This window comes from Pelodiscus sinensis, chromosome 29 (genome assembly GCF_049634645.1).
Source record: "Pelodiscus sinensis isolate JC-2024 chromosome 29, ASM4963464v1, whole genome shotgun sequence".
Classification (NCBI taxonomy): Eukaryota; Metazoa; Chordata; order Testudines; family Trionychidae; genus Pelodiscus; species Pelodiscus sinensis.
The window spans coordinates 6,877,507-6,902,740 of NC_134739.1; the positions used below are offsets into that span (position 1 = coordinate 6,877,507).

General features: G+C 42.9%; 1 protein-coding gene across 6 annotated transcripts in view; it reads left to right on the plus strand.

The window, feature by feature from the left end:
• Nucleotides 1-19,043, plus strand: part of CDC27 (cell division cycle 27) — a 57,535-nt gene extending 38,492 nt beyond the window's left edge. For 4 of the 6 annotated variants that reach the window (XM_075911550.1, XM_075911551.1, XM_075911554.1 and 1 more), the window contains exons 14-19: nt 1,109-1,317; nt 5,716-5,833; nt 7,595-7,723; nt 8,810-8,884; nt 11,083-11,263; nt 16,343-19,043. In XM_075911550.1, coding sequence (XP_075767665.1) covers nt 1,109-1,317; nt 5,716-5,833; nt 7,595-7,723; nt 8,810-8,884; nt 11,083-11,263; nt 16,343-16,425 — 795 coding nt within the window. In that variant the 3' untranslated portion in view covers nt 16,426-19,043. Of the gene's footprint in view, nt 1-1,108; nt 1,318-5,715; nt 5,834-7,594; nt 7,724-8,809; nt 8,885-11,062; nt 11,264-13,630; nt 13,689-16,342 lie in introns of those variants that run through there. The other 2 variants (XM_075911552.1, XM_075911555.1) reach the window with 2 other exon arrangements.
• Nucleotides 19,044-25,234: the final 6,191 nt, after the last annotated feature.

The following is a 25,234-nucleotide window of genomic DNA, read 5'->3' on the forward strand; positions in this document are numbered from 1 at the left end:
ATTCCTTTAGTATATTAGAAGATTGGGGGGGAAGTGAGGGTTATGGAGGATAGTACAGAAGAGGTGCAGAAAGGCTTGGGGAGAAAAAAGGAGGAAAACAAGAACCTAAAACATGAATTATTTGTTGGCAGTGAACAAGTGGAGAATAGCACATAGTAAGTAAAAGATCCAAATATCCATTAATTGCAGCTAGAGGAAATCAAAGAGAGAAATACCACCTCCTCTAATCTGATACTGGGGACCCTAAAGTCTTGATGCAGGCTGCTGTATAGGATAGGGAGTAGAGGTTTCTACTGGAATTTGGTGTCCCTGGGTGGGTTCCCCATTGCTGTGCTGGAGAGCGATGGGTGATGAATCTTGAGTGTAGCTGCCTCCAGCCTGCTGCTGTTGCTAGACCTAGAGCTGAATAGTTGACTGTCTGTTTTTAAGCTCCACATTATGTAATCCCTGTAGTATTTAACTGCTGCTGACCTTGCTGTATCTCTTAGGCTCTTGACCTCTATATCCCAGTTTCACAATGTATAAAATGCATCCCATCTGATCTATCTCCAAGGAGTGAAACTGAACTAATAGTCTTATAAAAGGGCTTTGAAATCCATGGAACTCTATGGATGAAAACTGTTGTATGCATAATCCATTATGTGTTTCGCCCTAGCTAGGGATGTTAAAAATGCATTTATTTTTGTAAACATGTAATTTTCAATGTTTACATGTGAGGGGAGGTGGGAGCCAGTGCTCATGGGGAGCAGCTTTTAAGCCGGTTCCCGGCATATGCTAGCTCCTGCCTGCTCCCCCTCCTTCCTTCCCCCCTTGCTGCTGCCTCCCAGATATCAGCAGATCTGTGGGAGCCAGCTCTCGCCTGCCCCCTTGCACTGCTGCCTCTGATACAGAGGCAGCCAGGGGATGGGGTTGCATGTATCCATGTATACAAGTACACGCTCACATCCCTAATCCTAGCAGTGGCTGGCATGCCTCCCTGCTGGCATCCAGCCTGCTAATAGTCTAAAAACACAGCTCAGTGAAAGAATACCAGTTTAAATCAATTATGTATTACTCTCCTGTTGTAGAAGGGATTTGACAGTAATATTGCAATGTTGCTTTTAACTAGGCATGGTGTGCTGCAGGAAACTGTTTCAGCTTGCAACGGGAACATGACATTGCAATCAAGTTCTTCCAGAGAGCCATTCAAGTTGATCCAAATTATGCGTATGCCTACACTCTGCTGGGGCATGAATTTGTTTTAACAGAAGAACTAGACAAAGCATTAGCCTGTTTTAGAAATGCAATCCGAGTCAATCCTCGACATTATAATGCATGGTAAGTTTTCAGTATTTTTTTGTTAATGAGAGCACTCAAGGAAGAAGTGTGTCATACTATTGACTGCTGTTACACCTTGGAAGTTATGGATAATTCTTCATTTCTGCCATTTATCTCATGAAAGTGTATGTGTCTGTTATGAGAGATCTGACAATAGATATCACCATCACTGTTGTTGGACAGTAATTAGTCTTTTTTTTTTAAATGCATGTACTACATTGCCTCATGTCCACATGGTGTCACTTATGATGATTTTGTCCCACTCCCATGTGGTTAAACATTTTTGTTTTGCTGGTACTGCAACAATTTCTCCAGAGCTGCTCTATGCCAGCTAAGACAGTGAATTTAAATCCTCTTACTGCTAAATAGAGGACAGAAAAAAACAAAGTTTTAGGTTTAGACTACCCTTACAGAATATGATCTGAGGAAGTGGGTCTGGCCCACGAAAGCTCATCACCTATTAAACCGTCTTAAAAGTCTACATAGTTTTTCCTTTTCTTACAGAAGGAGGTAGCCTGATCTGCTTACCATATTCCCATTGGTTGGTTTGGTTTGTTCCGTGGAAGGAGAAGCAATTTCTCTGGGGGGGTTTGTTGGTTGCTGCTGCTGTTGTTGTTTATCTCTTTCCACCACTTTTACCTTTGTCAGGATTATTGGATTTTAAATCAGAGTGCTTTCTTAATAAGGCACTTTTTGGTTTTTATAATTATCCTTAACACTGTTCTGGGATGGTGGGATCCTTCAGCTGCTTTGTATCCTACATCATCCAGTTGTCATGGTTTTAAATAACTGGAAGTTTAAACATAGCCAGCACCCTATATAGGCAGAACTTTCTCACAAAAGTTTCATGAGATTCCAGTCTGCAACTGGTTATAGGAAAAGCAGACTGTCTGGGCTAGCTTAGAGGATCTTGAAACCAAATTAACAGTCAAGGAGTTAGCAGTTTGAGTGCTTATCTATACATATTCAATTAATAATGTACATGCACTAATCTTCTGATTAGACATGTCCTTTGGCCCATGCCTGAATCTGTCCTCTAAATGACCTCTTTCTTCCTGAAGATCTAAAAGGATGGAAGAGGTCCAGCCCTCCTCTCAATTCTGTCTGACGTTCCCTGGCTGAGAAACAAAACTGCCAGTAGTGTCCTTTGCTCTTGTACACTTGCATAGTTAACTTTTAGAATAGTTGTAGTACAGTTTTGATAGTGTATGTTAAGTTTCTTTATTGGGAACACGTTTTAAACTTAGATGTATTTTCTGTTTCCTCTTGCCCAGTACTCAGTTTTCATGATAAAACGGAAATCCCCAATTTTTAAGCCTTGCATTTTGTGAGAAGACTATCTTTCCCCCCCCCCACTCTTCAAGGGTGGCCACTCAAAATATCCATTTTGCTTAAGTGAGTGACACATCATGAGCAAATGTCTGTTTGTTCATTTTCAAAATGAATGGAAGCTAGAGAAGCTTGCTTGGAACTTTTTTCCAGGTAAACAAGATCTATTCAAATATAAAAATTCTTCTTCCAAGACTGTCCCAGTGATCACTGGCTCTGCTACCAGTTTGTGGGCTCCTACCGCTTTGATACATGCTGCAGCAGTTCTTGTTATGAGGTCTTCCTTAGAGATGCGTAGGGCTCATCACCGCTGTATGAAAAACTAGGGCACCATCCAAGAGATCTGCTAAGAAAATGAGGTGAAGGGTAGCACAAGGCCTGTGTTCATCCTTCTGGCACCCCCACAAGACTCAGCGTACATGTTGGTACCAGCCAATAAATAGCTTCTTGCTGTTGCCCACATTGTTGCCATGGTGTATTGCCTGTCTCCTGGCAACAAGACTGGTATTGGTACGGGCTAAATCAGTACCAATCTCTTAGGCACATACCTACCTCTGAGGTATCTAATGTTGGAGGTACCAACTCAGTCTGCACTGAGCTTTGTGCTACTAAGGGATTTGAGTGTGTCCAAATGCTTTTCTAAGCCATTCGTACATTGGTATTGAGCTCTACTAAATCCTCAGCACTGAGTGTGTTTACATGGCACTGGCAAGAGATCTCCCTAAAGAAAGTAAAGGACTCCTCCTCTACATCAGCCCAAACCAGCATAGGGAGGATTCTCCTTATTACTCTCCAGTCAGGTTTGTGCCTAGGGATCTCACTCCTAGTCTTACTGGGTTCTTTGTAGTCCTCAACACATTAGAAATCCCATCTCCTCTACCCACTCCAGCATTACCTGTAGAGTCTACAAGAGTTCAACCCTGTCAGCATCCTGAGGTCCCTCCTGCTCCAGCACTGCAGGTACTGACCTTTGAGGAGCAATATCGCTCTGCTGACTTACCTACAGATGCCATTGCTTCACTCTGACCTGATACAGCTGCAGTGCTAGCTCTGCTGTCGCAGCCACATAACACCATCTCCTTAGAAGAATGGCTAGGTGAATCATTAGAGATTGCAGTAGAGATCATACATAAAACCTTCCCCCCCACACACACACTCACGCGCATGCACATTTAGACATCCCGTGTACTTTGTTCCAGGAGAGATTAACATAACCCGTTAACAAAGATCTGTTCGAACTGGTGCAACTATGGTGACAGACAGTATACCTCCAAACATTATAGAAAATAGATCACAGGTATCAATTCTCTTGTCGGGGTCTAAATATTTTTCAAGTTCCCCTACCCTGAGTCACTTTTTATCCCCATCCAGAGAGACACATGATTCCCCAATTAAGTTTGTTCCATATTCCATGATCTAATGGGTGATGTGTGCTGGCTCACCAGTCCCTCTGACTTTGAAATTATTGAGAGAGTTCAGACCAGAAGTTGCATCTATGATACTTATGGCATCAGGTTGTTCCAGGCAGTGTCGGTACCCAGATATGATTAAACTCTCTCCATATTGCCTCCATTAATGTTGCCTCCAAGACCAGCTTCAGTGCACCTCAGAGCCTAGAGAATGGCTGGTTAACCAACATGGAATAATCTTGATCTAAAGATGTCCAGCACACTTTTTGCTTTACAGTAGAAGGGACTCCATCTGACTCACAAGGCCAAATAGAAAAAAATCAGTATTTGGGTGGAGCATCATTACCTCTTTACCTTCAGTGTCTGTTCCCATCTGGCTTTTTTAATTGTCTCCTCTCGGTAGAGATCAGAATTCTCTTAGCTTTATAGTACACCTAGTGGCCATACCTGCTCACTCACACCCAAGACAGAGTCTCACTGTGTTCTCACGTGCTAGAGTGGCTAGATTCCTTAAGGTTGGTAGTGCATGTATTCCCTTCTGTATGGGGGGAGCATGCTCCTCTCCACACTAGATCTTAGTGTGGTTTTTAGCGGAGTTTCTCTATATTAGGGGCACTCACCTTTGAATTGTTCACATCGTGCTCTGTACATTGCCTCTCTGTGGAAGAAAGCCTCCTTAGTGACAGTTACTTCAGCTTGCAGGGTAAGTGAATCACAGGCTCTCATGGCAGACCCACCATGGCCTTACTTAGATCTTCTAGCATCAGGTTCCTACTTGAGTCACTGAGAGTGGAATTCATGTGGGTAAGCACTCGAAAGGGCAGAAGGAGGCTATTTGTTTTCTAGCAACTGGGATTCTTTGTGATGTGTGATCTACAACATATTTCACAACCCACCTTCTTTATCTCCTGCTACAGAGTATTAATTCCTTCATTAATACAGAATTCAGGTAGTAAGAGATGATTGGTCCAGTCCCACCTTCTGATGCTGTCGGTTGAAAAGGTGCAAGGGCACTTCAAGTGAAAGCCAATGGATACTGCTGGTCCAAAGATTCCACTTTCCAGTGCATGGCTATTGCTTCTCCCTGTGCAGCTCTGTATACACTTAAACTTCAGACACATTTCCTTGTCTAATCAGTGTAAAGTGCTTCAGCTACAGTTAATCAACTTCCAGCTGGGCAGAGTGAACTGTTGCCAAAACCCAGTTGTGAATTAGTAGATGCTATAGCTAGTTTGTGAATGAAAGGGTTACTGTCTGAGCGAACGTAGTCACTAGTGCCTAGAACATTAAATTTATGCCAGCCATACATGGTCTATTGAAGTCCATGGAGTTGCACCCATTTACACAAACAATGAATTTGGCCTCTTCTGTTTAGCAGAAAATGGTCTTAATTCTGCACTAGAATTACATGACTCAGATGCCAAAATTTGAAACAATATATTGGGTGCTGCTATGGTTACAATGTCAGTTTACTCATACTGCTTTATTGGAAAGACTTGCATGGCTGTATGTGAATCACAAGAACTTCATTGTTTCCATTGATCTAATCTGTCAAATTAATGTGCCAAAGACCATTTTCTTCTTCCAGTTCACACTTAATAATAAAGGCTGGTTCATGATAAATCAAACTTTATCTGACAAACTTGTTTTGCACTTGCAGGTATGGTTTGGGAATGATTTATTACAAACAGGAGAAATTCAGCCTAGCAGAAATGCATTTCCAGAAAGCCCTTGATATCAATCCTCAGAGCTCAGTCTTACTCTGTCACATCGGAGTAGTAAGTAGATTGCAATTAATTTTATACTTGTTTAATCTGCTTTTTATTGTGTGTTCCAATAGAAAAAGCTTATTGTGGATCAGACTTTTAGCAGAGGCCCTTTGTATGAGAGAGTTTTAAGGAATTGAGTACTCCCAGAGAAAAGACTTAACTGGTAACTAGCACATTGGTCCTCAACTGCTGGTACAAGGCCTGGAACTGGCAGTTGGGGCTCTTTTGACTGGCATTCAAAGCTTCCCCCACCCCACTCAACTAATAAAGGTCTGTTTTGCGCCTTGGCGCATCCCTGCCTCCTAATCTACTATATATTTTAGAGAGTTCGTTAGTCTGTCTATTCAAGAACTCCTCCTAAACAGTAAGAGCTAGGACCATTAAATTAGGTATATAGCTTCCTCTTATCTTAACTAAAAGTAAGATAAGGATTTGCTTGTGCCTGGAAAATGGGACATGCCTGGAATAGGATTGCTTCTCATAAAACAGAAAGGAACTCTGCTATATGCAGGGACAGTTATACTATATAATGACCACAGGGGGGCAGCAAGGAGCCAGAGATGGGGACTGGGACAGCTATAACCCCATTGGGGCAGCAGGGGGCAGGGTGGAGAGAAAGGGCAGCTATCAACTATAGCCGGTCCCCGACTTACGAATGAGTTACGTTCCAAGCACTTGGTCATAACTCAGTGTGTTCATAAGTCAGATTACATTCACTGACATACGGCCTCTCTGTTCGTAAGTGAGGATTTCATTCGTAACTCGGGTTCCGGCTGTATAGGAGGTTGGTCGTAAATACGAACGGTCGTAAATTGATGCATTCGTAACTCGGGGACCGACTGTATGTCTTTCAGAGAGTTTGTGTGTGTGTGTGTGTCTGTCCCCTAAGCAGGGCACATGCACTCCTCCCTGAGCTGTGCCCACATGAAGCTGCAGCGGCCATAGAGAGGCACTTCTTACCTGGCCCCCACCCTGCTGTGGTGAGGGAGGACTGGGGTTGTCCTTTCTCCCCAGGGCAGCATGCATACTGAACCCCTCTTCCCTAATGATTTAAATGAAGAAAAACAAAAACTAATTGAATTAACACCAGGTACATCTTCTAGTCATCCATATATGTGATGATCCTTAATTCTAAGAGTAGGGCTTTCTAAGCGACTTGTGCCAATTACTAGCACAATTAAATAGGAAACAGTTTCCTAGCTGATACAACCAAAATGTTACTGTGATCAAACTGGTATAGAAACTGAAAAGACAAAGATCTTGTTTTAGGTCTATCCCTTTGCCTGTGAGGGATTTTATACGACTAGAGCAAATGCTCTGTCCTAATATAGAAAGCTGTTTTTAATACATGAATCCTTAAGTGAAGAGGGATAGATGATTATCCTGATGACTGGTTATGTGGCCATCTACTGACACTTTTCTCAGTTGTGGGATGGTGGCAAACTATTAAAGCCCTCTGGTGGGCTTTTCCTTCCCCAGATTCTGCTATGTTGATGAGTGTTCTTTGTTTATGTAGAACTATTTCAGTGTTGGGGGCCAGATTACCATTCTGCTAGTCTTTGGACTGGGAGTAAAAAAATTTACTAGCAGGAAGTAAATTATGCAGTCTTATCTGAGTCTAGAATGAGCCTCTCTAGTTGAATATTGCATTTTGAAGGCACTGGATTATGTCAAATATAATTCTTTTAGTAGTCTGGCAGGTCTGATTCTGCCCTTCCTCTCATTTATTTGGAAAAAATCTATATTAACATAATTTCTGTTCTGTTGTAGGTCCAGCATGCACTGAAAAAATCTGAAAAGGCTTTGGATACTCTAAACAAAGCCATTAATATTGATCCGAAGAACCCACTATGCAAATTCCATAGAGCCTCTGTATTATTTGCAAATGAAAAATATAAGGTAAATCATAGATGCTACAAACTGAAGTCTCTCTAAATTCTTTAGGGTCTGCAGCTGTCTGAATGATGATGCATTAGAAGTTAATCGAATCTTGATTCTTATCATTTCATAATGGGAGCCATGCTTGTCTCCAAGAATATATCTTTCACTTTGATCATGCTGGCTGTGGCTGTTTAAAAGAGCTGCCTCTTCCAACTGTAATACGGCAGCAGTTGTAGTCATTCTAATGTTAATACAAATAGCTCCTTCATTTTGAAAGGAAGCCTTCTGGTATCAGCAGGGATTCTTGACTCCACTTAACAGAATCTGTATTTGGTAACCAATTGAGCATTGTATAAAGGACCGACTTCCTGTCCACAGGTGTCTTGAGGAATACTATTTATGTTGGGTGTTCTCAAATCCTGCAGGGATGCTGCTTTCAGTTTAGTGATGGAGGTTGGTCTTTTGAAGGGGGTCTCTGACTTGTTTCCCACACCTTGTCTTAACTTTATAGACTGATAGCTCATGGGGTAGAGTCTCAACCACTAAGGTCCAGAGGTCCCAGGTTCAGTTCTGCCCACCAATGACTAGGGTCTGCTGGTGTTACATTTGTGTTTGTGTTCTCACGGTAAGAATGTAAACAAACCTCTTCAGTTATCTTTTTCAGCACAGATGAACATTTTTAAGTGTGAAATGATCTTGGTTAAAAACAAAAAATTGAAAATCTAACATTCTAGTAGATGACATTCTAGTCAATTTCACATTCTACCAAGTAGGAAACTAACTGAAGAAACCCAAAACAATCAGTATAGCTCTTGAAAGCCATATACAATTGAAAGAAAAAAGTCATTATTTAAATTTTAAAATATTTTTCTTATTCACCCTGCATTTGCTAGAATATTACATTTACATTTGATTGTGCCAGGATTGTTCACAGAGGAGTAGCCATCTGAGGTTTTTATATGGTTAAGAAGATGGCTTCCAAAAAAAACATGAACTAACTTTTTTAAGCTACCCAGTCCTAATACAATGTAATAAAAGTGGAGTGATGCAGATACTGGCTCAAACTTACTGGAAAAAACATTTAACTATTTTTTCCTCTTTTAGTCTGCTTTACAAGAACTTGAAGAACTGAAACAGATTGTTCCCAAAGAGTCTCTTGTTTACTTCTTAATAGGAAAGGTAAAAACTGAACATAATGCATAGAACTATATCTGTTATCATAAGTATCTGTGATTCCCCCTCCCCCCCCGTTTGTTTCAGAGAAATAAGCTGAGGTGCTAGTTTTCCCACTGTAATGAAGCTGCTTCCATTTTGGATAGTGTTCTGAAAATTCCCACAGCCTCGTGTGCCTCACCACATACAAACTAGCAGCTGCATTTGAGATGAATTTTTGATCAAAATTGGTGTTTGAGCTTGTCCTGGTAAAGCTCTGATTCTGAAAGAATTACAGGAGACCCTTTCAATTCATGGAATTGTTATTCACGGTTCTGCATATCCATGGGAGGAAGTCTCCTGTCCTGGAGGGGAGCCTCAGGGAACTTGCCATGGCCACTGGGAGCCGCAGCTCACAGTATTCATGAATATCACCATTTATAGCGGTGCCAGGAATGCATGCACCATGAATGGCAAAGTTTTAAGAACATAAGAACAGCCAGACTGAGTCAGACCAAAGGTCCATCTAGCCCAGTATCCTGTCTGCAGACAGTGGCCAATACCAGATGGGAACACAACAGGTAATCCTCATGTGATCCCTCCCTCTCCTGTCACCCACCTCCAGAGAAACAGAGGCTAGGGACACCATTCCTACCCATCCTGGCTAGCAGCTGTTGATGGACCTAACCTCGCTGAATCTGTCTAGCTCTTTTTTGAACCCTGTTCTAGCCTTTTGTACTTCTGTTATTAGAGCCTGAATCCTGATGTCACCATGCCACCAGCATCCTCTGTCCCCACCATAACTGCACCGCTGTTGTTTAATCTTGAAGTGTGTTCTAAGGACTGTAGAACAGGTTCATACACAAATGCTGGTATAAAAACAAGTACATGATTGTGTGCATGCCTGCCGCACTTTCCCGTGAAAATATGACTCTAAAAGTACAGAGACTTTCGTCAGTATAAGAATGGTGCACTGGATAGAATCCTACCTTATCTGGGGATAGTGACCCTTCAAAGCTAGTTGTTCTTTGATGTACATTTATAGAAATCACATTCTAGTCTACCATCTAAAAGTAATATCTGCAAAATGGTATAGGATATGTAAAACACCTACATAGAATAGGCAGGTCTTCTCTTTCTTCTAAAGATGCCTACGCAACAACTTCACAGATCCAGATTATTTTGGAAGAATGAAGAGTTGAATCAGCCTTACTAAGATTTGAACCACTGTATATTGGGCATCTACAGGTTTTCAAATCTAATGCTTACACCGCTAAGCCACACAATAATACAACTAACAAAATCCACCCCATGCAACTTCCCTCCCTATTCATTTGTGTTTCTCATTTTAGATTTCTGTAGTGTTCTGTAATTGAGCCTTGCATGTTGGAGAGAAGTCTCTCTTGATCTCCTTTTTAACACTTTTACTTCTAATTAAATGAAAACTCCTGTCTACACATTTCACAGCGTATCAACATTCAGAATGTTTAACTGAGCTAAGTGGGTGCAACTATCTTTTACTGTTTCATTGATAAGTTTTGTCCTGCAGAGATTTCCATTTCTCGTGCTTCAGATCTATATACTGCACTCTGTGCCTTATGATCTAACTGCAGATAGACTAAAGTATAAACCTTCCTTCTGAAAAGTACAAAGATAGCAGTAGCCTTACCTAAGGCATAAAAGGATTATCACTGAAAAGGCTTTTTTGGGGGGAAGGAAGGAAGGGAGAGAATTCAAGTTTGTGTTCCTAGGACAAACCCCTTTTAAATTAAAAGGTGATGACTGGCCAGTAGTTCTGGTGATAGTTCTCATGAGGAAGAATATATAACATGGACAGCGGCAACATCACTTACCAATGTGCCTCAGCCTTGTCCTGCAGAGCACAAAGAGGATCACCTGAGACTCCCTCTGGTGTAGACGCTACAAAGTGGACTGAGACAAATTCATTTCATGTACAGCACCAAATAGCCATTAAATTATTGTTTTTTGGTCACTGCCAATCTGGAATGGATATTATCCAGTCACCAAGAGGAGGCTCTGTATTTGAGACATCCATTTCCTTCCTGGATGACTACTAATGCTGATGCTAATATCCATTCATCCAGCAGTCTTTTACATGATAGTAGCAGTACTTTAACGTAACTATTGGCTACAACATATTGTTGGATAAAATGCTATTGAGTAGCAACTTAATGGAAAATGTAGTGTTAATATTTTATTTTTAGGTTTATAAAAAATTGGGTCAAACTCATCTGGCCCTCATGAATTTCTCATGGGCAATGGATTTAGATCCCAAAGGAGCCAACAACCAGATCAAAGAGGCTATTGATAAACGTTACCTTCCAGATGATGAGGAACCAATAACTCAAGAAGAGCAGATCAGCGAATGTTATCCATACGAATCAGGTTTGTATTTCCAGCTCAAAATCTAAATTAACTGGTTTCCAAGTAGAAAGATTTTTATGTTCCTCAGCAAAGCAAAAGTCCAGACTATAACTGCTTACCTATTTGCACAGCAAGTGGGTTAGAGACTCAACAATTCTCTTACTGCTGATCTATTTGTATTAAGCACTTAATGAAAAATGGTTACGTCTCTTAAGAGAGCTTTAGTTATGTAAAATTAGTGTGAGGACTAGGTCCTAATAACCTACTATTATAAACCATAATTTATATAAATACTGTTAATATGGGAAGCCAGTTCTTCAGCCTGAACATTCTAGTAAAGGGGCATCTAATCCTTCAGATATCTGAGTAGTGTAACAAGCAAGGAAATGATCGAATTGTTTGTTCAAGGGCTCGGAGCAGCGTATGTGTAATGAGGTAACTTAAGCAAAGGAAAACTTGGGCTCATTGTGAAGGGAAAATGTACCTAATAGATCTGTTAGTCCTCTCTCGGGGAAAGTTTTGAAGTTGTGGAAGCCCTGTCATTTTAAACTAGTAAATACAGAATTAAAATACATCAGAATAAATCACTAAAAAATATGCCAAAGAGAATGGCCTAAATCTTTCTCCTCAAAAATATGGATGGTCATAAATATTGATGACTTGGATAAGAACTAGAAAAAGGATAGACAGTGGCAAACAAACCATTTTGTTTTCTTCATTAGGCAAAAATGTTACTATAGAACTTAATATTGTTATCGCGCATTGTAACATTGTGTTCAAGTTTTTATCAGACTTATTGCTGGTATGTATCCCATTGACTTTAGCAACACCTTCCAGTAAAATCATAGTAGCTTGTTTTTTAACTTGCTTTTTCTTTCCTGAAATGGTAAATGGTTTGGGGTTTTTTTTTTTCTTTCTTCTTTTGTTCCTCTCAGGGCTGGATTAAGATTAGGACTTTAGGGGCTGCAGCCCAGGATCCTGGGCTAAGGGGAGTTCCCACAAAAAGACCTCTGGGTTGCCAAAAGTGCAGATTTTTTCTGGGGGTCCCCTTTCGTTTGGGGTCCTGGGCTGCAGCCACTAAATTCCCTACATTCCAGGCCTGCCTGGCTGGGGGAGGGGAAGGGGAAAGGAGCGAGTGAGTGGCTCCACGTGCTGCCATTTTCCCCCTCCTTGGGCTGGGATGGAGCTGCAAGCACTCACTGGGAAGCTCTGTCCATACGCTCCCCTCACCTGTAGCTCCGTCCCACAGCTTCCATTGGTAGGGAATTGTAGCTAATGGGAGCTGCAGGGGCCGGTGCCTGTAGACAAGAGCAGGGCAGTGCGCAGAGCCACCTGTCACACCAAAGGGGAACTGCCCCATATAAGCACCCCAAACCTCAGCCCCAGCCCTGAGCCTCCTCCCACACCCCAACTCACAAACAGGCCCCACACCCTAACCTCCTGCCCTCAACTCCCTCCTGTACTTCAGACATCTTGGCCCCAGCCTGGAGCCCCCTCCTGCAGTCTCAACTCCTCATCCTCAGACCTTCTCCAGAGCCCACAGCCCACTCCTGTACCCTGAACCCCTTATTTTGGCCCCATTACGGAGCCTAAGGAACCCCACAACTAGTCAAAACATTCTAAGATCTAGTTCATCTACATCCTGCAGGTGGAAATAGAGCACTTACATTCTTGAGAGGGGAAATAAGCACCACAGACATTTTGTTTTATTGGGCAATTTAGGATCCTTCTTAAATTTTTAGTAATTAAAAAAATGTCTGGTGAATTCAAGCATTTATTTATTTATTTATTTATTTATTTAAAAGTAGAGCTATTGAGCACAATTAACTCAAAAAATTAATCGTAGTTTTAATTGTACTGTTAAATAGAATATAATTTAAAATGTATTTAATATTTTGGATGTTTTCTACATTTTCAAATATATTGATTTTGATCACAACACAGAATTCAGTGTATACTTCGAAGTAGGAATAAGAGATCCTCCGGAATAGGGCTTTATTCCGGAGGATCGGGCCAGTCTAGACGCTTTTTTCCCGGCTTTTCCCCAAGCCGGGAAAAAAGCGGCGGACATGTTTATTTAAATCCGTGGGGGATATTTAAATCCCCCGCGGATTTCCCTATTCCCACTTTCAAAATTAGCATGCCCCTTCCGAAAAAGGGGCCAGTGTAGACGTAGCCGTACTGTAGTGCATTCTCTTGTATGGTGAAAGTGCAGTTTACAAATGAAGGTGGTTTTTTTTTCTTTGTTTGGTTACATAACTGCTCTTAAAAACAAAACAGGGTAAAACCTTAGCGTCTACAAGTCCACTCTCTCCTATCTCTAATCACTTAGAGAACCAAGCTTATTAACATTTATGGGAGATAATGCATCCCTCTTCTTACTTACAGTGTCACCTGACAGGGAGAACAGGCATTCCTATGGCAATTTTGTAGCCAGCAATGCAAGGTATTTATATACCATATATGCTAAATAGTTGTATACCCCTTTCATGCTTTGGCCACCATTCCAGAGAGCATTATTCCATCCTGATGATGCTCGTTACAAAAATAATGCATTAATTACATTTGTGACTGAACTCTTCAGGGGAAAATTGTCTGTGTCTTGCTCTGTTTTACCTGCATTCTGCCATATATGTAATGTTAAAGCAGTCTTGGATGATGACCTAGCACATGTTTGTTTTAAGAACACTTTCGCTGTAGATTTGATAAAACCCAAAGAGAGTACTAATGTGAAATTTCTAAAGATAGCTACATCACTTGACCCTAGGTTTGAGAATCTGACATGACTTCCAAAATCTTAAGAGGGATTCTTTCAGAAGTCTTAAAAGAGCAACACTCTGCTGCAGAAACTACAGAACCTGAACCAACGGAAAATAGAAACAACCTTCCACTGGTTATATCAGACTCAGATGATGAAAATACTCTGCTTTGGACTGTTATTGAACACAACCCATCATAAATGTTCTAAAGAACAGTGGTTGAAGCATGAAGGGACATATGAATCCTTACTGCGTTTGGCATGTAAATATCTTGTGGTGATAGCTACAATAGGGCCATGTAAACACATGTTCTTGTTTTCACATGACATAGTAAACAAGAAGCAGGCAAATTGTTTCCTGCAAATGCAAACAAACTTGTTTGGCTGAGCAATTGGCTGAACAAGTAGTAAGACTGGGTGGACTTGTAGGCTCTAAAGTTTTACATTTGTATTTTTAATGCAGTTTTTTGTACATAATTCTGTATTTGTAAGTTTAACTTTCATGATACAGAATACATAACAGGTTGAACCTCTCTTGTCCACACCCTTGGGACCTGATGGGTGCTGGACCATGAGATGTCAGTATTTCTTAGCAGCATTATGAACACTTCCACTGTTTACTGGGCTCTTAAAAGACATTTAGGCTATGTCTATATTGCACCCTTCTTCCGCAAAAGCTTATGCAAACTAAGCGAGGAGCAGAATATCACCGTGCTTCATTTTCATAATTAATTAGGGGCCTTTTTTGCGCAAGAGGCTTTTGCACAAAAACGGCCCCTAATTAATTATTCAAATAAAGCGTGGCGATATTCTGCTCCTCGCTTAGTTTGCATAAGCTTTTGCGGAAGAAGGGTGCAGTATAGATGTAACGTTAGGGTAAATTAGAGCTAAATAACAGCACAGAACAAAGGAGATCCAGGACTGGTGGCTGTAAAACTTCATGGGACTGAGAGAAACTTGGCCACACCCATGACAAGTGGACATCTGACTAACTAATATCATGCTGGACCACTGATGTTGCTGGATCAGAGAGTGCCAGACTAGAGAGGTTCAAAAGTAAATGATGCTGTATTCTGTGTTGTAAGTTAAATAAATTTGAAAATGTAGAAAAACTCCAAAATATTTGAAATGAATAGTATTCTATTGTCTTATAATGCAATCAATTGCTTTACTCGCATAACATCTCTAAAAATGTCTTCCAAATGTAAACCAATGTTATCTTGCTGACTCTGCAGACTGAGAGAGAGAGACTTCAAAGGTCTAGTATCAGAGGGGTAGCCATGTTACTCTGAATCTGCAAGAATGACGAGAAGTCCTGTGGCACCTTATAGACTGACAGATTTATTGGAGCACAAGCTTTCGTGGGCAAAGACCCACTTCGTCAGATGCATGTCATGCATGTGACGAAGTGGGTCTTTGCCCACAAAAGCTTGTGCTCCAATAAATCTGTTAGTCTATAAGGAGCCACAGGACTTCTTGTCGTTCTTTCAAAGGTCTGAACTCCCAAGTGACCATTTTAGTACGTATTGAGGCTATTGTAGTTAAGACAGCATAAACTTTTTAAAACATGTTGGCTATCACATTCTAACCCACCTTGAAATCCTGGTCTAGGCAAGGTCCTTAAAGTAAGCTTTAAGAAAGGGACCGTGTCTTGCTTCTGGGTAGTGCCCTGCATATTTCTGGGTATTAAGAAAGGACAGCCTTCTCCACGGACCACGCATGATTCACTCCTCACTTTACTTGGCATAAAGAAATTTGGAAATTCAAAGAAAGATGAAGGCACTTTCATAGTCTAAACTGAGCTACTTAAAATTTACCTGTAAGCACAATCAACCTGCTTAGAATGTGACTACCTTCTTTACTATTTATCTTGATTTACTGCTAGTTTTTACAAGGGCAGAACTGAGGAGAATTATTTTATTTTGGTGATTGCCGTGAATATAGAGGGGTTTTAGGTCTACCAAAGTAAGTTGTATTTCCATACCATTCTCTGGACTATGTCTGTGTACAAGCTGAATGAGAGCAGATAAGGTGCACGCATATTAAGTCCCTTCTCAGCTCTTCTACTTCTCGTTAGGCTGGCATGGGTCACTCGCTGTAGGAGAAAGTGAGTGGATTTTGAAGAGGAGGGAAGTGGATTTTGAAGAGGAGGGAAGTTAGAAAAGACAATCGAGGGAGGGGGCAGTGGGAAAAGGTTATTGGTGGAAGGGGGTGGGAAGTGGAACCGTCTGTATTTATAAGCTTTGGTAGAGCCTTGCCACTGTTTTCTAATAAGGTGGACTTGCTTGTGTGAGATGTGCGTGTCTTCTCCCAAAGAACCTAACCCCTTGTTTGTTTTGAAGTTGGCACAGATGAATCCCAAGAGAGCAGCATGACTGATGCAGATGACACACAACTCCATGCAGTTGAAAGTGATGAATTTTAACCTCCAAAAGCCAGTGTCTGAGCTTGGACTGCTACTGTTGTGTTCTCCCCTTCCTTCACGTACTGAGTCTTCACATCACTGAGCCAGCATTGTCATTGTTCTCCACAGACCATGAGAGCACCACTCATCAGATTTTAACCGTACACAGAATTAATGGCAGTGCAATATTCAGCTGCTACTGAGACTGACCAGTTGGCTCTTGTTCCTTTATGAAAATGACTATTTGAGAAGGAAAAAGAGTTTTTTCCAACTCCTTTGTTGGAAAGCTATCATGAAAGAAAGACTTGTGGCTTGCTAAAAGTGAGCCAATAGATGTGGGAATAGAACAAGAAATTGCTTCCTTAGTATTTTCTCCAGAAATGTGTCTTAGTTTGGTTCTTTCTTGGTAAGCGGAGTGCTGAACTTCATTTCTAAGTTCTTCAAAAACAGCATTGAGTGCAGGCTGGGACACATTAAAAACTTTTGCGTATTACAGTGTAACTTAAATGCCAGGGAATGTAAATGACCTTAAAACTACAGTGTCTCCAGTGAACAAACTACAGAGCACATGCTTTGGATTCAGAGTGTGTGTCAAAATATAGAATATCCAGTGTCCCTACTTAGTGTAAACTTGCTCTTTCCCAGAGGAGCACATTACAGCATAGCAGTTATTACACAATGCTTTAATATTCTAGCCAAGGGTTAATTTATTCCTCTGACTTCCAAAATGTTAATTGTCTACTTAGTACATCAAAGAAACAAGTCATTAGTGTGTTGCCTCTTTGGATCTGGTTCTAATTTTCAGAGAATAAAAAGTTTATTGTAAGAGCAAAATAGAGACAGGTAGATAAAATTGTAATGTTGAAAGGATAAAAGTAATATAAGCCACGGTGATAACTTGTTTCTAAGTAGATAAAGACCCAACACAGTGTAAGCCTTAACACAATCAGAACCTTACAGTAAGATGTATCAAATATTTGTCTAAGACCGTATCCTTTTAAAACTATTTTGTAAAGTATTGTCTGAGCAGGATGCAAAAATGTGCATTATCTTATTTTTTTAATCCATTCTTTAAGATTCTTGGAGAAAATTCTCACTCTGTCTGTAAGAATTGAGTGACCCGGAGACTGTTTCTGTGAGAAGAAAGCAAGGCTATATTAAAGAATCCAAAATTATCCTTCTCGGTAGCGCTCTGCAACAAAGATTGGCGCCCTTTATGCAGTGACCGTAAAGAAAGTGTATGATATCAGTTTTTTAAAGAGCAAATTATGCACAATAAATTGGGAATGATTCAAAATTCACAGCAATGTATTTGTTGTGATCAGTCTTAAAAAGTGTCCTCTTCCTTTTCTTTTCATGTATATTTTTAGAAGACCTTTAGTTACCATTAGTAGAATTTTTTTAATTGTTTTTAAATATTTTTTTTTAGTGTCCTTGTCCTAGAATAGGTACAAACAATGTCTTGTCATGCCTATTGTTTGGTTGTAAGAAGCACTGACTGTTTTTTTTTTAAACCATAAGGAAAAAATAAATCACAACACCTGCACAAAAAATATCATTCTCCATTATTCTAAGTACATAAACAAGCAGTGAAAAATAGGCTGAACTCCAGTCATAGCGAAAATCTTTAAAATATGGGGGACTGATATTGGATGAAGCTTTGTGCTTTTGTCAAGTCAATACTGTAAATCTGTTTATTTCTGAAAGTGAACTAAGTCTCATTATAAATCATGCAAGTGTTTCAGCTAAGTGAAGAGTGCACTAGATGCAAGAATTTTGGTGCTAAAAAGTATTATGGATAGGCTCTTGCATGATAAACCATGATTTAAAAGGAAAACACCAGGGTTGAAATTCCCCAGTGGCCAACCTGCATCTATAGTTAAGTACTATCATTTGCCATTCGTGTGTCCTACTCACTTAAATTTCCTGTGGGTATGTGGTTTTCTTTCTTTTCCCTCCCAGTCTTTAAAGCAGCTGTAGCAGTCCCAAGATTCACACTTCCATAATAGGTTTCTACAAGAGTGAGTTACAAAGAAACAGCGCATTGTATAGTCTAGACCTACAGTTGGCGTGAACATTAGCTGCACAGTATAATTGGCTACCTTTTGGTTTATGTTCTCTAAACAAAAAGCAGTAATCTCTCTCTTCCCATTACCCATTTACTTGAGCTGACTTGAAGCAATTAGGTCTTGCTGTTGGATTAAAGGGACCCTGACAAGGTTTTAGACCTCACTTTTGATTTGGTGTTTTTTTATTCTTTGTCTGGTTTCCAACAGCATGTGCTAATTTGGGGATTTTTCCCAAAATAAATGCTTCTTGTTTATTTGGGAACCAGGGATGGAAAACAGCAAATCCCCTATATGGGGGGAAATACCTTGAGTTTCCTTTATTTCAGTTTAATTTTTTAGCATTTTTGTTCTCTAAAAGTTGTAAACTGTTGTATTGGATTTTTTTTTTTTTTAATACCCGGCAAAGGGCTCTTAACTCAGATAAGATTTTAAAAGGATGCAAATTCTAAACTGAGCATTAGTGCTCAAAATATTAAATTATCCCCTGCCTTATATGTGCATGATCACTTACATTTTATTTTTCTCAAGAATTGCATGTAATGTTTAAAACCATGCTGCTATTTTACCTTCTTCAAAACAAAACATGAAAACCAGTATTTTCATCAACTAACTTCTCTGTTCTTTGAGGAGCAAGGGAGGCAAAGTGTGGCAGCGCTCTGACACCCAAACTAGAGCAAATGTGTTCACTGAAGAATTAGGAGATTGTCGTTTATTAATACAAAAACATGAGAAAATGCAAAGTGTGGGTGTGGTGTGTACTATTTGCATTGAAACAATGTAATTTTTGTCTTTTTTCCTTTTTATTTTTTTGCTTTTCCTGACTTTTATTTCAGAAATTGTACAGTCTTAGAAAAAAGTCTTTTCTGTTAATATATTTGCAATTCATTAAAGGATGTGGAAAATCCAAATAAACTACTTTTAAAAGGAGTTTTATAATCAGGTGCTCAGTGTTTAATGTCTGGAATGATCTCCCCCATATCTCCCCTCCCTGCCAAGAAGCAGATGGCTCACTGAGTTAACACTTTGCTTATTGAGTTAAATAGGATTTCTTACCTGTGAGGTGTTCGAGTGCTTGTTCACATCGATTCCAGTCAGGGGTGTGTGCATGAGCATCAGAAACTTTCCCCATCAGCTCCCGTAGGGTCGGCTGTGGAGACCCCCAGAGTGGCGCTGCTGTATCCACGCATATATACCACAGCTGACCCTGCCCTCCCTTGGATCCTTCTTACCGTCCATGATAGCGCTGGAACATCCTAGCTCTTGCCTTGGCAAGTGTCTAGACCCTAGCTCTAGCTCTTCATTGTCATCTTCATTCATGAAAAATAGCAGTGTCTTCAGCGTCAGCAGATGGCAGGCAAGTGCCCCAAAACTGTAGCCCCTCTGGGGCACCAGGGCATTCCAAACACCCCAGGCTTTAAATCGTGCAGTTTGCCCAACAGTGATCTGCATGACATGCGCCTTCACTGTTAGGGTGAAAAATACCATGCTGAGTAGTACAGGCTCCAGCAGCTTCTTATGGAAGCGGCGCTAAAACCCCTCAGGCTGAGAAGTCAGCACCTGGAGCCAGGTCAGTGCCGAGTGGTCTGGCCTCCTTGTGTGATGGATCATGCTGAAACTGAGCACAGCCAAGCACTCCCAGCACCAGGGTTCCCCAGAGCCAAAGACATTGGTGCCAAAGCACAGGTCCACCTCACCGGCACCGCAAGGCAGGAGGGAAGACTGGGTAGATCCTCTCGTAAGTCTCAGCTGAGGCAGGACCAAATGCATTGAAAGTCCCCATTGCGAGACATCCAGGTCGTGACGTTGACTCTGGCCCTGGGACCAGCACCTTCGAGCCCGGCACGTGGCCTGTCACGGAGGAACATAAGTCCAGTGCAGATCCTGAACTCTCCCTCAGTGCGTGATACCTATGAGGCAGCCTGAGACCTCAGATTTTGAAGGCCAAGGCATCCAGGATGCGCGATTAGCCCACCACTCAAGAGGGGAAGCCAGTAATGCTGCATAGACCACAGTACACAGAATGCCACGTGGACAGGTAATCCTCGTTGGGGGGATTGCCTCTGCTGGTACAATGCGCACCTCCACCGGCACTGACGGAAGGCCCGGCACAGATTCCCAGGGCAGCACTGGGTGACCGGCACTCAGTGCTGAGATCGGCCTGGATCAGGAGATCAAAGTCCAGAAGTGCTCAGCACCATTTGGGGTCCAAACTTTCCCGATACTGCTCAAGGTACCCAAGGAGGTCTTAACATGTGGCACCAATGTCAACACCAACTTCATTGGCACTGCTGTGGTCAGCGGAGTCAGAATCAAATACAGTGTTGACCCGTTCCCCCCGGAGCCACTCTGGGCATGGCAGACAGGACCACTTGGCACTGTGGCAGCAGCATGGGCTGCCACCTGCACAGTGGCCTTTCTGGACACCCTGGGCCATACCATCAGTCCCAGGGTGTGCCTAGGTCAACGGCGTCGATGCATCACAGGTCCCGGTCCCCATGGGATAGGTGCCATTTGAGGACACCCTCGGCAACGGAGTCCTGTCCACCGAGACATGATAGCCCACCACCTGAATCCCAGGATCAGCCACACAGGTCAGGGCACCAGATGGCACAGGGTGGGAGACACCAAGCCAACAACCCCCCCAGAGCTCGCAGAGGATGCTGTGCGATGCTATTCATCCTCGTCCCCATGACGAAGTAGTGGTGGACAACTCCATGTCTGGTCGACCATAAGGCTTATCAAGAATTATTATGCCGGGTTGCCCAGAAAGCATGAATCTCACTGGGGCAGAGATACAGGAGCCAGAGGACCCTATGGTAGACATTGTCACAAAAAGGACCATCTAGGCTATCTCTGCCAATTATAAAGACTATACAGTTGAACTTTACGAACTTGTGGCAGATCCCAGTGGCCTTCCTGCACAAAAGCAGGGTGGGTCTGGGTTTTCTTGTACTTGGGCAATTGTTTGCTGAAAGCAACCTCTGGAGAACAGCTTCATGAACACGTAGACCTCACTCTAGAGTTGTTCAGAGCTCTGGGCATCCTCTTCAACAGAGAGAAGTCAGTCCTGGGTCCGGTGCAGAGAATAGAGTTTATAGGGGCAACCCTGGACTTGACTGAAGGGAAGGCTTCTCTGCCCGCATCCCAGTCTCAGGCAATTCAGGACTTGATATATACCCTCACCCAGTGCTCTGTCACAACAGCAAGGACGTGCCTCGGACTTCTAGGTCACATGGTGTTGTGTTGCCATGTGATCAGATATGCGTGCTTGCACCTCAGACCCCTCCACGGCTGGTTCACCTTGGTCTGTATACCCATACATAACAGTCTGGATGTGGTGGTGTCTATTCACCACGGGGTGGTAGCATCTCTCAGCTGGTGGATGAACCAGGGTGGCATACCTGGCCAAATGGAAAAGGTTTTCTACCTGGTGTGTGGAGTGGGATGTCGTTCTCCTCCCCCCAGGCAGATGCCCATTCCAGTAGTGTTAGAATACTTATTGCAGGGCTCAACAAACTATACAATGTACTTGCCCGTGGCGAGTAGATTTCAGCTGCGCGCCCTGTTCATTTGCGGCGCGCACATGCTCAATGTGGCTCTTGCCCAGGCGCAGTACGGGGCTGGCAAGGGGTTTTCGCCACCATTTGTCAAGCCCTGCTTATTGCACTTACGGACACAGGGTCGGGCGCCCTCTTCCATGGAGGTGCACTCAATGGCTGAGTCTGCTTTTCGCCCGGGTTGCTCCCAGCAGTCCCTGTTTGGGCTCCCCGTGATAGCTCACTTCAGGAAGGGGTTGAACAGGTTGTATCCGTATTATCAGGGCTCGCCAAGCAGCGGCAAGCTCCACTCACCAGCCGCGCGGTTCTGCGAGCTGCACATGCACAGATCGTGCGGTGCCGGCTGTGCCGGCTTGTAATCTACTCGACACGGGTGAGTAGATTACATGATTTGTCGAGCCCTGTGTAGTATCATTCTCCTGCACCGACTTCAAATGTAAACCTGGTGCTCAATAAACTTATGGATCCACCCTTTGAACCTATGGCTGAGTGCTCTCTGCTCACCTTTCTATGAAAATGGCCTTCTTGGTGGCTATTACCTTGGCAAGGAGTGTCTGAGTTGGGGGCCCTCTCCTCAGAGCCCCCACATATGGTTTTCCACAGGGATAAAGTGCAGTTCGGGCCGCACCCATCCTTCCTACCACAGGTGGGCTCCGAATTCCGTCTAGCTCAGGAGATCTTCCTCCTAGTCTTATCCCAAACCACACTCTAGCGCTAGGCAGAGAGTACTGCCTACACTAGACAGAAGAAGGGCCCTAGCCTTTTACATAGATAGTACTAAGCCACTTCAAAAGTCCACACAACCATTCGTGGCAATAACGGCGTGAATGGAGGGGGACCTCGTCTCTGCACAACGCATATTGTCTTGGATAGTAAGGTGCATACGCACCTGTTATGACCTAGCAGGGGTCCCTCCCTCACTGGTTGCAGGCCACTCCACTAGAGCACGTGACTCGTCGACTGCATTTGTGGCACAAGTTCCCTTCCAGGAGATCTGTGGGGCCGCCACATGGTTCTCCATACGCTTATGGCCCACTCTGCTATTGATAAGTTGTCCATCGGGAGGGCTGAGCTCCAATCCGTGATTCCTAACCCCAACTCCCACCTCCTTGGGGTGGCAGCTTGGGAGTCACCTGATTGGAATCGACGTAAACGAGCATGCAAAGGAGAAAAGACCTGTTCTTGTAACTGGTGTTCTTCGAGACATGCTGTTCACGTCCATTCCAAGACCCACCCTCCTTCCCTACGGTCGGAGTAGCCAGCCAAGAAGGAACCGAGGGAAGGCAAGGTCCGCTGTGGTATATATGCCTTGATTTAGCGGCGCCACCTTAGGGGTCGCCACAGCCAATCCTATGGGAGCTGCTAGGGCAGGAGTGGGCAAAAGCCTTTCAGCAGCCTGGATCTAGCCCACCTAGGGCTTTGATCTGGCCCACATGGCTGTTCCAGGCTCCACCCTCCTAGTGCATGGGAGCCCTTTCAACTGCCTCTATTTAAAGGGCTTGCACCTGCCGGGTGACTGCCAGGCAACACAGCCACCAGGGAGGCGTGAGCTCTTTCAACAAACAGTTAAAAGGGCTTGCAGCTCTGGCGCCGCTTGCAGGTTGCCTAGGAGCCGCAGACCTTTCAACTGCTTCTATTCAAAGGGCTCGTGGCTTCCCTGCCCCGTCAGGCAACGCGCATGGGGAAGGCGCGAGCCCTTCGAATAGAAGCAGTTGAAAGGGCTCACCTGTCCCTGGCTCCCAGGCAACACGCTAGCCGCAAGGCCGGGAGCAGCGAGCCCTTTCAATAGCAGGAACTGAAAGGGCTTGCTGCTCCGTCTCCAGCTAACGTGATCCCTGGGAGCCACAAGGAAGGTGTGAGCCTTTTCAACTCCTACTATTTAAAGGCTCCGCCCCTTCCATCCAAGGCCCTGCCCTTTCTGGGGTGGCCTATGCCCACTTCAAAAATTTTTGCCCGGGTGCTGGGGAAAAGCTTCTGATGCTTGTGTACATGGCGCGCATGCACCTGATTGGAAGGGATGTGGACAACACATTTGGAACATCAGTTACCTGTTCTTGGAACTGTCTTTCTCTCCCCCCCCCCTCCTCCCGGCCAGGGTTGAGCCTGTGGCTGCATTTGTGCGCTACGGGCTGATCGATTAAGCTGGAATAAAGGAAACTAGGTTGTTTTTCTCTGTGATGTATTTGGCACTTTGTGACAGCCTTGAAGCTTGATAGTCCCTCTTTAAGCACACAGCCAGCAGCATTGTCAATTCTGCACATACACTTGCAGCTCCTCCTCTCTGTCCCAGAAGGACCAACTCACAGATGTTGATCATCTTGCCCATTCAATCCTTGATCTGTCTGAAGGGTTAGGCTTGGTTTGGGAGGTGGGGTGGAAAGGTTAATGGAAACCATCTGCAGGTACGTGGAAGTGGAATCTATAACAACTGTCAATCCACTCATTAACAGATGTAAACTAAGATCTCTACTTACCAGATCTGTTGGGTAGTAGATAGTACTAGCTGCCTTTATGACAGGAGACAAGAGCAAGAGACCTTTTGTTCTTGACACGCCAGGGTATCCTGCACTTATTGCTTGTATATTCTCCGATAGCTAGTTACTGGGTAGCAATAATAATGAGGTAAAGCCTTGACAATATCAATATTTATAAAGCAAGTGTGGTGTGAGGAAAGAGAAATAATATACCAGAAAGGGTACTCCAGACCAAAATACTCAACTGGCCCTGAAACCACCCATTTGACACACAGCCTTGAAACCCTATGAAAGATCCACAGGGAGGAAGGGGGAGTGGTTACCCTAAGTGCTGTCAGATGCACAAAGTAAATCCTGACATATTTCTTATCTTTCCATTGTGGAAATTTGAGGTGTGCTAGAACAATAGGTAACACTTTCAGACAAATCCTCTTTTTTAAGTTGGTTGTGTTCTTCCAATTTGAGGCAATTTTTAAATTGCGTTGGCGGTCTTACTTTGCATTTGAACGATGGCAAAATACAGCCAAACATTTAAAGACTCCAAGCCTCCCTCTCTTTTGTTTCTACCTGATACGCTGGAATGGTTCTATGATTGATGGGGAATAAATTCCATACTCTGCTCCTGTAGACGTGATTACATATTGATTTTTGGCACAAGGCTATTCAAACCTACAAACGTATTGTTTAATGCTTGCTGGCACAAGATTTTTAAATATTGCATGGTAGAGAA